This window comes from Petaurus breviceps, unplaced genomic scaffold (assembly GCF_028583685.1).
Source record: "Petaurus breviceps papuanus isolate PSGF00001 unplaced genomic scaffold, PetGlider_PUasm1.0 180, whole genome shotgun sequence".
In the NCBI taxonomy this organism is placed as follows: Eukaryota; Metazoa; Chordata; class Mammalia; order Diprotodontia; family Petauridae; genus Petaurus; species Petaurus breviceps.
This window is the reverse complement of record NW_027185782.1, coordinates 2,273,205-2,284,944: the sequence shown is the minus strand read 5'-3', so window position 1 is coordinate 2,284,944 and position 11,740 is coordinate 2,273,205. Positions and strand designations below refer to the sequence as shown.

Sequence of the window (11,740 nt, the reverse complement as noted above, 5' to 3'; positions counted from 1 at the left end):
AGGGTCCTTTTAGCTCTGATGCCTGTTTTCTAAGGCCTCTCTTGACTTAAAATTCTTCATTGACTCTTCTAGAGGCCTGTTCCCCTCCCCACCCCAGACACCCAGGTGTGCATGCAGACGCTCCCCTTGCAGGAGGCCTTGTATCATGACCAAGCCACACTGCCAGGATCATTGTGTTCCTTTAGCTTTAATATCCAAGTTGGGGGGGTGGGGCGGCGCGGGGAGAGACATCCCTAGAGGAGGTCCGGCTCAAGAGAGGCCCCACCCGCTAAAGGGCTAACACTAGGGGGAGTAGCAAGAGGAAGCACAGGCAGCATCCCCTGGGGTCAGGGCCCAAAGGAGGGCCTGGCCATGCTCATCCTAAGGCCTTGTCCTTGGTGCTGGTCCGTGTCACTTCTCTAGGTTGGCTCTTCTCTGCTGCAGCTTTCTTTCCAGCTCCTCAGTAATATCTGCCCAGCCAAAGGAAAGCAGAGTACTGTTGGTGTCTCCCCCCAAATCTGGCCCCTCTCCCACCTCCGTACTCTTGCCCACCATATCCCTCACCTGTGGAGATGGACATGCCAAAAGGAACCTTTGGCTGGGAAGAGCCTGGGGCAGCTTTTTTGGGGCCAGCAAGGCCTTTAGGCTCTGGGAAGGACAGAGGGAGGAAGAAGAGGCAGTTGAGGGTTCAGCTTGCTGGAGATCACCCAATGAAGGGGTGAGAAAGGTTCAGGCAGCACACCCCTACCTGTCTTGGTCTTGTGGGGCACAGGTGGCACTCTGGGCAGTGGCTTCCCTTGTTTCTTGGGTTTGGGGCCAGCTAGTGGGCGTAGAGGCAGTGCTGGGAGAGAGGGAGAACAGAGAGGCAAGAACAGACCTTAGACACTACCCAGTCCTCATCTGACAGATGAGGAAACTGAGGCCTAGAGAAGGAGACTTGCCCAAGGTCACAGTGGCAGTAAGCTGCCAAGCTGGGATTCAAACCCATGTCTCTTGACGCTACATTCAGAGTTCTTTTAACTGTACAATATGACAAATTCTATAATAACCGGTAACGAGGATGATGATATGAACCTCACAAACTTGCTGCACTTTCATTATGACAACCATGTGAGGGAGACGGGAAGCCTAATTATACTCATTTTATATATGAGGAAAGCTAGGCCAAGAGAAGAGGTGACTTGTCCAAGGCCACCCAGTTCAGTGGCACAAGCGGGACTCCAGCCTAGTGCTAGTGGCCATCCAGCACAGCCAGGAATGGGGGAGGAGAGGTAGCCCTGGTTCCCCACCCTTTTCCTTGTCCCCCTCCCCCAACCCCACCCAGAGCAGCTGTTCCTTCTCACCAGGAGCCTTCAGGCGGCAGAACTGGGCCACTTCTGTGGGAGGGTGACAAGGATGGCCAGGACCAAGGTACAGAGGGAGAGGTCTGTGTTAGCTAAGGCCTCCCCAGAGTTGTCCCTCTTCCCTACCCGCCCTGGGCTTAGGGGCCCCTCACCATCTTCATTCACATATTGGGCTGTGGGCTCATCACTGATGGGGATAATGTAGTTCTCATCCTGAGCAGGCACAGGTGGCAAAGGTGTGGACACCCAGGGGGGCTTGCCTGGAACAGGCAGCTGCTGACTCGGCTTAGCATCTCCTAAAGAGAGAGAAGGACCCGGGGGCTGAAATGTACCTAAGTGGAGGGAAGGAGCAAGTGTTTCTCTAGACACGTAAAAAATTCTCAGAATGGTTTACCTAAAAATCGCCTACTCTCATCTTACAGAGAAGGAGACTGACAGCCCCAGGGAAAATGACCAGTGTCAGGGCCAGGATCTGCATGCAGAGCTATAATCTTTCATTCCATTAGGTTTTTTCTACTAGCCCACACTCCCATGAGTCTTTATGTGTGTGCCTATGTTCGCATGTGCACCCATGTCTAATACTTGTGTATCCTTAAATATCTAACCATAGTTCACTACAATAGTAGCTGGACTCCTTCCAAAGCTCTTTCTTCCCAATAACCCTGAAAAAGAGGCAGGGCAGAAACTATTATCCCCATTCTACAGATAAGGAAATAGAGGGTTAGGGAAGGAATGTAGCTACTCAGAGTCACAGCTTTTAAATTGGAGTTAAGACTCAAACCTAAGCCTACTGATTGCTAATCCTAGGCCCTTTCTGCTATACTGAGCTGCCTGCTAACACACATTTATGTGTCTGTGTGCATACATGTATGTTTGCAGTTAAATGGATGTGTGTTTAGAGATAATAAAAGCAGCTCCCATTTCCATAATGCTTCAAGGTTTACAGAGTATTTTTGTCAAAACCCAAGGAACCAGGTAGAGCTAAATATCACTCATTAGCTGTATTTTATTGAGGAGAAAACAATTTGCCCCTGGTCATCCAACTAGTAGGGTAGGATTGGAACTTGGGTCTCCTGACTCCAAGAACAGCACTCAAGCATATGGGGCTCCTGACTGCCTCTTTCCAGATCTTCCCCCAGCCCCCAGAAATGGTGACATCTCCCTATTTTGAGCCCCACCCTGAAAATGTGTCTGTAATTCCTTTCAGTGTCTTCTCATACTGTGCTTTCAACTGTAATTGTGTCTCTGTCTTATTCCCCAATCCCTTCCCCTACTCTCATGCCTAGGCTCAGCTCCTAGAGGGCAGGAGCTTATTGTCTTAGTGACTGGAGCCCACCCCAAGGATCTGCATTTAGTAAGTGTGAACAAATGTATTTAAATGAAAGAATGAATGCTTGCATCTGTGAGTGTGTTTCAATGTCATGTGTGTTTTGTACATAGAATCATAAAATGTTAGAGCAAGAACAGCACACTGAGGTCACCTGGTGCAATCTCTTCCTCTTACTGCACCCCAGAGAGGGTCCAAGGTCACACAGGAAGGAAGTGACCTGGAGCCCACTGAACTGTCACTTACCTGTTGTTTCCACTACAGCTCCCGACTTCCCACTACAGGGCATTTTAAGGGGGCAGGAATCTCTTTGGAAAGGGATTCCATTTATATACAGGCTGGACTATTTCTGAGTCTCAGATTCTTTCTCTGAAGTCATGGAGATCTGGACACTGGTCCCACCTCTGCCTTTGTGTTTTTGCACAAAGTCCCTCTTCTCTCTGGGCTTTCTTTATTCCACCCACTTACACATTAGAGATAATAATAATCCCACCGTGGGCTGGAGTCACATAGGGAGTCCAATGAGACAAAGGTTGGGAAAGTGTTTTGGAAAGTATGAGGCACCTGAGTCAGATGGAAAGGATGATGACAGTTGCTGGGGTGTCCCCATATCCCTGTCTTTTGTAGGGAAGGGGGGAGGGGAGGGCTATCACCTGGCACCCGGGGGACTGGAGGCTTGGGGGCTGTCCATGTGCTCTCTCCATTCTCCTGGTTGGCCTCCACAAACCCTAGAATAGAGAGAGGGGCCAGGAGAGGCGAGAGGAAGGGCAGGAAGCCATGTCAGAGCCCACTCACTGCACAAAAGAGGGGAGGGAGGACATCTAGCTAGCCTTTTAACACCTGAGAGCTTTGGGATTCGTTAGCAGGCCCGGACCCAGGAGCTGGAGATCCTAACCCGCCTGCTCCTCGTGACCCCCAGACCTACCTAAGACCTTCTCATAGTCCTCATCGGGGTAGAAGGGGACCAAAGCCCCCTTGGTGTTGGAGACAAAGTAGCTCACTACATCATGGAGAGAAGAGCAGGAGATCTGGGAGAAGAGAGGGAGTCAGGGGCAGGCAGCGTCCCCCGCCCCGCTCCTTCCAAGGGATTACCCTGGACCCCGAAGAAGATGGGACGCCCAGGGAATTTCAAAAGTAAAGAACCTAAGGCCCCGCCCCCAGCAGTGGAAGCTGCTCCGGGGCCCCGCCCCTGTCCGCGAAGCCCCCGCCCACCAGGGCTTTCACGGTTTCCCAGGCTCCGCCCACCTCCCGGTTGGGTCCCAAGCCCTGCCCCCTTAGACGTGGCTCCTCGCTCACCGGCTCCTCCACGTCGATGACGTAGCCAAGGCCCTCGCTCTTCACCTTGTAGTGCCTCACCACCTCGGCCCTGCAAGAGCAGCGGCACGCGCCCTCGGATCACTGACCCTGCCCCCTCTATTCCTCCGACCCCCTTATTGGGGGGGCGGGGACTGTCGGCTTCTGGCCCCGCCCCCGACGCGGCGAACCTGGACAAGCGGACTGGCCACGCCCCCTACCTCCAGCTCCTCCTCCTGTTCCCATTTGCGATTTGACAGCGGGTGGGATGGCCAGGCTTGGCCCCGCCCCCTGCTCCTACTTACCCATTGAGCATCTGGCGGGTGGTGACCGAGAAGCCTCCAGAGCGGTCGCTCCCCGGCCGCAGTAGCATGTTCCCGCAGTCCGGGTACCTCTCCAGGAGCAGCTGCGCCTCCACCCGGCTCACATTCAGGAAGCAGCTTTTTGGGATGGTGAGGAGGAGGACAGGCAGTCACCTCCCGCCCCACCCCTCTGAAGCTCCGCCCCACCGGGGTGATCTTAGACGAGTAATTTAGTAAAAATATAGCTAACGTTTACATAACTTTTAGATAATGCTTTAAGAATTGCAAAGCACTTTACATGCAAACCACTTTCATTTGAAACTCAGCTCTGGGAGGCGAGTAGTATTGTTACTCCCATTCTACACATGAGGAAACTGAGGCAATTAAATGATTCCCCCAGGGTCACAAGCTAAACACTTGTCTGAGGCTGGATAGGAACTCAGGTGTTGGGGAGCTTCGCTCTGTCACCTAGCTCAGGGCCCCAGTTCCTCATCTATAAAATGAGATGGCCCCCGAGCTTCAAAGCAGCTGCTATCACCGGTCTCAGCACAATAAGCCCTATGCCCCTAGTTCAGCTCTGAGCCCTGCCCCCAGCCCCTTACCAGATGCCCAGTTCCGCAGTTCTCCTAGCCCTGTACCCGTCTGAGCCCTGCCCTCCTCTCTCCCATGCCAAATTCCCGTTATTCTAGACTCATAAGAGTTTTTACACGGAGAAAGGCTTCCCCCACTCCTCACAGCCTTGTTAATTTAAAAACTAAAACCCCCTCATTTTACAGATGGGAAAACTACCTCAGAAGTGAAGGATTTGCCCAGACCTCATAGAGTCAGTGCCAGAGCTGGGACAAGATCAGGTCTCTCATCTCCCAGTTCTGGGTTGGCCCTCCCTCCTGCTGCTAATCACATTCCCCAAATTGTGGGTTCAGCTCCTGGACAGGAGGGGCCCAGGGCCCATGAGGACTAAGTTCCTCCTTCACAGGGCATTAAAATTCATGCCCTTAACTCTTGCTTGCCTCTGGCTTTCACCTCTCTTTGGTAGCCTAGAACCTGCCAACCATGACCCTGGCTGCCCCCGGGGCAAGGAGACTCACGAGGGCTTCTCCTGGGCTCTGCGATCCTTTTCCTTGGTCAGAGCCTCAGCCATCATGTATTTGTGTCCTGGCAGCAGGGTCAGGTTGGATGGGACCTTAAGCTGCAATTCAATTCAATGTAGGCTTACTGGGCCACTCTCCCAACTCCCCTCTCCCTAAATGGGTCGCATTATAGGGTTCCGGAAGGGGGAGGAGCAAAAGGCAAGAGGAAGGAGCTAGTTCATGGAAGAAGTCCAGCCCTGAGATCTTCAGAGGAGAAGGAGCTGGACTAAGACGTTGGATTCAGAGGGCAGGGGGCCTTCCATGCCAGACCCAGAAGAGTAGATTTTGTCCTGGGGACAGAGTAGGACAGCATGGGCCCTAGAACCTCAGTCCCAGCTAGGAAGGGAGGGAAAGGGGGATGGTAGAAGAGAAGAGGAGGGAAGTCTCACCTCCACCACTGTCATGATGAAACCCTTCCACATCTCTCGAGACTCCAGGCTGTCTACCTGCAAACAGGAACTAGGAGGGGGCTGGTGGCTAGGGGCTGTATCCCCTTCCTGATTCCAGCCCCAGGGAAGCCTTTACCTTGAATCTGATCTCTTGACCTTCCAATGACAGGCAGAAATGAGTGCCTGGGTCCATGGTGCTGCTGCCCTTTGGGGTATCATCTGTCAGTGCCAAAAAGTTGCTCAGGTCCACCTTTTCCACATACTGTAGAGAATGCCAGGGTCTTAATCCTCCCTTTCCATGGGAGAAGGGGCTAGATTTCTGGGGGGCCCACCCTGCTTTCACACTCTCTGAAATGCTCTGTACTCCTGGATTGAATCTCTGAATTACAGAGAGGGAGGTCCACCATCATTTTACAAAGAGGGGAATTGAGGCCCAGGGAAGGGATGTACGTATAGATATGTTGCTATTAAGTGAAAGAGCTAGGACTAGACCTCAGGATTTCTGGTGCCAAACCTAGGCTTCTTTCCAACAAGCCAAAGAGTTAGGAAAGGACTTGCCTAAGCCAGCTGTGAATAGGTGGGGGATGATGGGTGTCTAAAAGGAACCAGAACATGTGTTTGAGAGAGAGTTGGGATGTTTTGCCCCTTCTTCCTTACCTGGGGATCCCGGTTGCTGGTGTAGAGATAGATAGTGAGGCCCTGGAGGCCAGCCCAGAACTTCTTATAATCCTGGGGATCAAAAGGGGGGAAGAGGAAGGACAAACATGAGACAGGAGGGACCCTTCTCACTTACACCCCAATAGGCTTCAGGCTGTCCTGCTGACCCATTCTTGCTCTTAGCATCTCAAGGAACTCACAGAGGAGGGCCCCTATAGCCTTGATGTTGAAGGCATATGTTTGCCAGCAAATGATAGTGTCATAGGTTCATTGATTTCCCACAGCAACCACATTCGGAGGTCATGGCGACACCAGATTATATGGAGATCATGTTAAAGGCACTGCTTCACACAATCCCCAAAGTGGTTATTACAGCTTCACCAGCTGATATGTTAAGGACCATGTTAAGATCAAAGATCTTTAGGGGCAGCTACGTGGTGCAGTGAATAGAGCACCAGCCCTGGAGTCAGGAGGACCTAGGTTCAGATCCAGCCTCAGACACTTAACACAAAAACTAGTCATGTGACCTTGGTCAAGTCACTTAACCACAATTGCCCTCCAAAAAGCAAGAAAAATAAAAGATCACAGATCTTAAGGATCTTAAGATCACAGATTTACCTCATCTCTGAGACTCCAGAGCTAGACTACATTATGCTCTATGACCCTATTGCCCTGAATGGAGCAAAAAGGGTCCTTAGAACAGAGGATGTTCTAGGAAGAATGCTAGAGATTACCGAGTTCAATTCCTTTTTTTTTGCTGGAGGAAGAAACTAAGACTCAGACAGGAGAAAGGTCATACAGAGCATCAGGGACAGAACTGGGAGGTAGATTTGAAGTCTCCTAACTCTGTCACAGAGTTCCTGATTTACTCTCCTTAAGCTCACATATCCATTTTTGCAAGACCATATGGTTGTGCTAGGTGATTCTTAGAACCAGGCTTTGGCCCTGGGTCCACAGACTGCGTGCATGCACATACACAAACACACACACACACACACACACACACACACAGAGTCTCTCACAACAGCCCTAGGACCCTGGTATCCTTCCATCCTTGTTTCAGACCATCCAGTAAGCTAGGAGAGCAGAGGTCCCTGTCTGTTTTCAACAACTTCCCTTTTCCATCTGCGGAAGAGCTTGAGAGACAGAGAGAGAAGGAAGGAAAGAAAGACAGAGATAGAAGGAGGGACACTGAGACAAAGATAGGGGGGAAGAGAGAGAAGGGAGAGACTGAGAGAGAAGTAGACAGAATGAGAGAGACAGAGAGAGGAGAGAGAGAGAGAAGAGAGAGAGAGGAGAGAGAGGAAAGGAAGGACAGACACAGAGATATGAGAGAAAGAGAGATAGAGAGGAGGGAGAGAGAGACAGAGAGAAGGAGGGAGAGAGAGAGAGAGAGAGAGGAAAGGAAGGACAGACACAGAGATAGGAGAGAAAGGGAGATACAGAGAGGTGGGAGAGACAGAAAGAAGGGAGAGACAGAGACAGAGACTGTCAGGGACAAGACTTCCCTGGCACCAGAGCCTGACTATATTGAGCTCCATAATCCCATGGTCCTGAATACTCAGAGTTAAAAGGGACCTTAGAACAGAGAATGTTCTAGGAGGAATGCTAGAGCTCATCCAATTCAGTCCCCTTGTTTGACAGAGGAGGGGAACTAAGGCTCAGACAGAAGGGTCACACAGAGAATCAGTGACAGTGACGGACTGGAACCTAACGCTCCCTGCTCTGTCGCAGAGTTCCCATTGTCCTCTCCCTTCACTCCCAGTCCCTTCACCTTACCCTGTCTTTTGGTCCCTTCTTCTCCAGAAACCCCTCGTAATAGTGGGAGGGGAGAGCAGGCTTGGATTTCGGAGCCCTGGGTAGTCCTGGGGCGGTGGCCATGGCTGTGGGAAGGAAGGGGCCAGGGATCCCGGAGTCCAGGGAGCTGGGCAGCTCACAGACAACAGGAGCAGGAAGCAGAGGAACAGGTTCGAAAGGGAATTTCCTCTCCCTCTGCCCCTGGTGACCCTGGGCCCTCCCTTCCTCCCTCCCTTCCCAGAAGTGATTGGGTGTGGAAGTGCAGGTACCAGGGATCAGCGCAGATCTCTGCTTCTCCAGCTCTGTGTACTTGGAATCACAGTACCAAAGGGACCTTAGACCAGAAAAGGGAAGCGCTGTTCACTGGTCTTTGATACTGTCTCTCTAGGTTTTCCTGATGTTGCTCTCTCTTGGTTCCTTCCTCCTACCTGTCTGATCACTCTTTTTTACACTTCTTTAAAGAGCTGCCTCTTCATTCAGGTCACACCCACTGACTGTGGGCATTACCCAAGTCTCTGTCTTGGTCCCTCTTCTCCCTCTATAGTTTCCTTTGGTGCTCTCATCAGCAACACTGATTGTCTCTATGCAGATGATTCTCAGGACTGTTTATTGAACCCTAACTGAACATTCTCCCTACCTCATGATCCCTTCTCCAGCTGCCTATCGGAAGTAAGTCTTAATGTCATGTAGACATCTTCAACTCAATTATGTGCAAAACTGGACTCGTTATCTTTCCTCTCTGGCTTTTTCTGACTTCTTCATCACTGTCCAGGGTGCCGACATCCTCCCAGTCAGCCAGGCTTCGTAGCCCAGGTGTCATTCTCTGCTCCTCACTCTTTCACCCTCTTCCCCATAGTCAATCTCTTACAAGTCCCGTCCATTCTACATCTCTTGTATATGACTTCTCTCCTCTGATGCTCCCACTACCCCGGTGCTGGCCCACATCACCTCATGCCTGGATGATTGCAATGGCCTAAAGTCTCTCCCCCCTCGAGTCCATCCTCAAGTCATCTGTCAAAGTGACCTTCCTAAAGTACAAGACTGTGTTCCATACACCACCACCATTCAATAAACTTCAAAGGCTCCTTATTACTTCCAAGATAAGATATAAATCCCTCCATTTGGCCTTAAAAGCCCTTCATAATCTGGTCCCTTCCTACCTATTCCATCTTCTTACACCCTATTGCTCTCCATGTATTCTGTGATCTAGTGACACTGGCCTCCTTGCTGTTTCTTGAATAAGAAACTTCATCTCCCAACTGAGGGCATTTTCTCTTGCTATTTCCCCATGCCTTGAATTTTCTCCTTCCTCATCTTCATCTCCTTGATTCTCTGGCTTTTTTTACAAGTCTCAACCAAAATCCTACCTTCTATAGGAGTTCCTTCCTGATCCCCTTCGGTTCTAGTGCCTTTCCTCTGTTGAGTATCTCCAATTTATCCTGGGAGGAATGGAGGAAAGGAAGAGAGAGAGCTTTTATGAAAGTATTTGTGCATTGTTTTCCCTGTTAGACTGTAAGCTTCTTGAAGGCAGGGACTATTTTTGCCTTTCTTCATATCTCTGAATCTTAGCTTAGTTTAATAGATGCTCATTGATTAGACTGCCCAAATCATTGATTTGGAAGAGACCTCAGCAGGCATCCAGTTTAGCCCCTGTATGAGTAAGAATCCCCAGGACAACATCAAAGTTTAGTGATTATCTGGCCTTTGCTTGAAGACCTTACGGGAACTTCCTCCATCCTGAGGCAGTTCATTTCACTTTTGGATTGCTCTAAGTGTTAGAACATTTTTCCTAAAATTGAGTGAAAATCTTTCTATAATATAGCACATCATGAACCTAAAAGAGTTATGTAAACATGAGTTGTTGGTTTTTATTCTTCTCCTTGCTTCCAGTTCTGACCTCTGGGGTCGAGCAGAACATGCTTCCCATCTTTCTTCCCCACAATAGCCCTTGGTATTCTTGAATACATTTATCATGTCCCCTTTGTCTTCTTTTTTCTTTCCAGCTTAAAAATCTGCAATTCCTTCAACATGTTATGGTCTGGAGTCCCTCTGCCCTCCAACCCACAGTTTCTTCATTGTCCTGTCTCTTCTTAAAATGTGATACCCTAAAATGAGCACAATACTGTACATGCAGTCTGACCAAGGCAGGGTGGTAGAATTATAACTTCTAATCAGGATTTTAGGCTTCTATGAATAACGTTACTTTACCTTTTCAGGCAATTGTGCAAAACCATGGACTCCTAATGTGCTTTTAGTCCATTAAACCCTCAGACCCTGTTCACATAAACTATTGTCTAGCTACATTTCCCCCACTGTGTATTTGTGCAATTGATTTTTTGAGCCCACATTTGGCATTTACATTTATTCCTACAGAAGTTCTTATTAGATTTAGCACATGTCTCTAGCATGTCTAGAGTTTTTGCTTTGTTTTTGGTTTTTTGGATCCCAGTATCTGTGTCAGCTGTGTTGGCTGTCCTAGCTTTGAGTTATCAGAAAATTTAATGTGTCTTCATTTGAGGCAAGGCCATATAAAGTTCTCCTGGTAGAAATAAATCAAGCTGGAATCCTATAATCCTAATTTTTATTTTATGGGGCCCCAGCTCAGAAGGTGTCTTGCCTTATCTGACCCAGGCCCCAGCTTCCAAAGCCTTACCTTACTCACAGTGCTGCTGGGAATCCCCTCCAGCCCCTTCTAGCACCGCTTTATGTAAAGTCCTTGAGGACAGGGCCTGTCTTGTTTACTGGTGCTTAGCATAGTGCCTAGTACAGACTAGATACTCTACCTATCTACTTAGCTCTATTTGAAAGATCTCAAGCTCCGTCCTGTGGGAGCAAAGGTAGTTATGATGTAGGGGACGTTCTCAAGGAGTTTACAATCTAATGGGAATTGAGACATATATGAAAAAATAGCTACGGTACAAGGGAGAATGAGAAGGTAAGTTCTCAAAACCTAGAGCAAAGGAGCTATGACTCTTCTGCAGAAATCTCCAATATCACTTCCTTTTGGAAATTATTATGGGACTTTGACCAGGATGGTAACTTCACTTTAAAAAGCTGTAATAGCAACCCAGACTCAGAAGAACTTTTAAGTTCAAGGAAAATATTACGAGAAATTTGAGGAGGGACAGATTACTGTCACCTGGTCAGGGATCATATTCCCCATATGAACAAAAGAGGCTCGAAGAGTAACTCCCATAGTAACAGGTCCCCCCACTTCAAGGCTCTTTCTGCTACCCAGAATGAAATCTGTTTTTAAAAACGCTTTCTTGAAAAGTTCCAATGTGAGATATTAGAGATGGGAAAAGAATCCGAATCGCTGTTTCCACACTTGCAGGGGGCAGTGACACAGCAGGGAGAGGCCTGAGGCAGAATTTTTCTGCATCATTTCTAGGATTGGGGCCATCTAGTCTCCACCCCCCCCCCTTACTTTACTGGGTCAGAGAGGGGCTCACTTGGACAGACCCTGGGGCAGGGGCCTGTCACAACTTTTTAGAAAACCTTCTCATTTGTTTTTTCGTTTCTC

At 49.3% G+C, this 11,740-nt stretch overlaps 1 protein-coding gene across 6 annotated transcripts; it reads right to left on the bottom strand.

The window, feature by feature from the left end:
* Positions 1-171: 171 nt before the first annotated feature.
* STAP2 (signal transducing adaptor family member 2) lies at positions 172-8,425 on the bottom strand. Of its 6 annotated transcripts, none has more exons than XM_069086803.1 (14): positions 8,200-8,425; positions 6,421-6,492; positions 5,900-6,025; positions 5,764-5,820; positions 5,333-5,433; positions 4,248-4,382; positions 3,946-4,015; positions 3,575-3,677; positions 3,303-3,377; positions 1,475-1,654; positions 1,323-1,355; positions 728-820; positions 544-627; positions 172-449 (listed from the first exon to the last, which is right to left on the bottom strand). In XM_069086803.1, the coding sequence occupies exons 1-14, from the start codon at positions 8,299-8,301 to the stop codon at positions 391-393; spliced, it is 1,290 nt and encodes a 429-aa protein (XP_068942904.1). In that variant the 5' UTR covers positions 8,302-8,425; the 3' UTR covers positions 172-390. The 6 variants fall into 6 exon arrangements, with proteins under 6 accessions (XP_068942904.1, XP_068942906.1, XP_068942909.1 ...); XM_069086805.1 differs by having other exon boundaries at positions 1,475-1,618; positions 8,200-8,423; XM_069086808.1 differs by having other exon boundaries at positions 5,764-5,833; positions 8,200-8,267.
* Between the last annotated feature and the right edge of the window lie 3,315 nt (positions 8,426-11,740).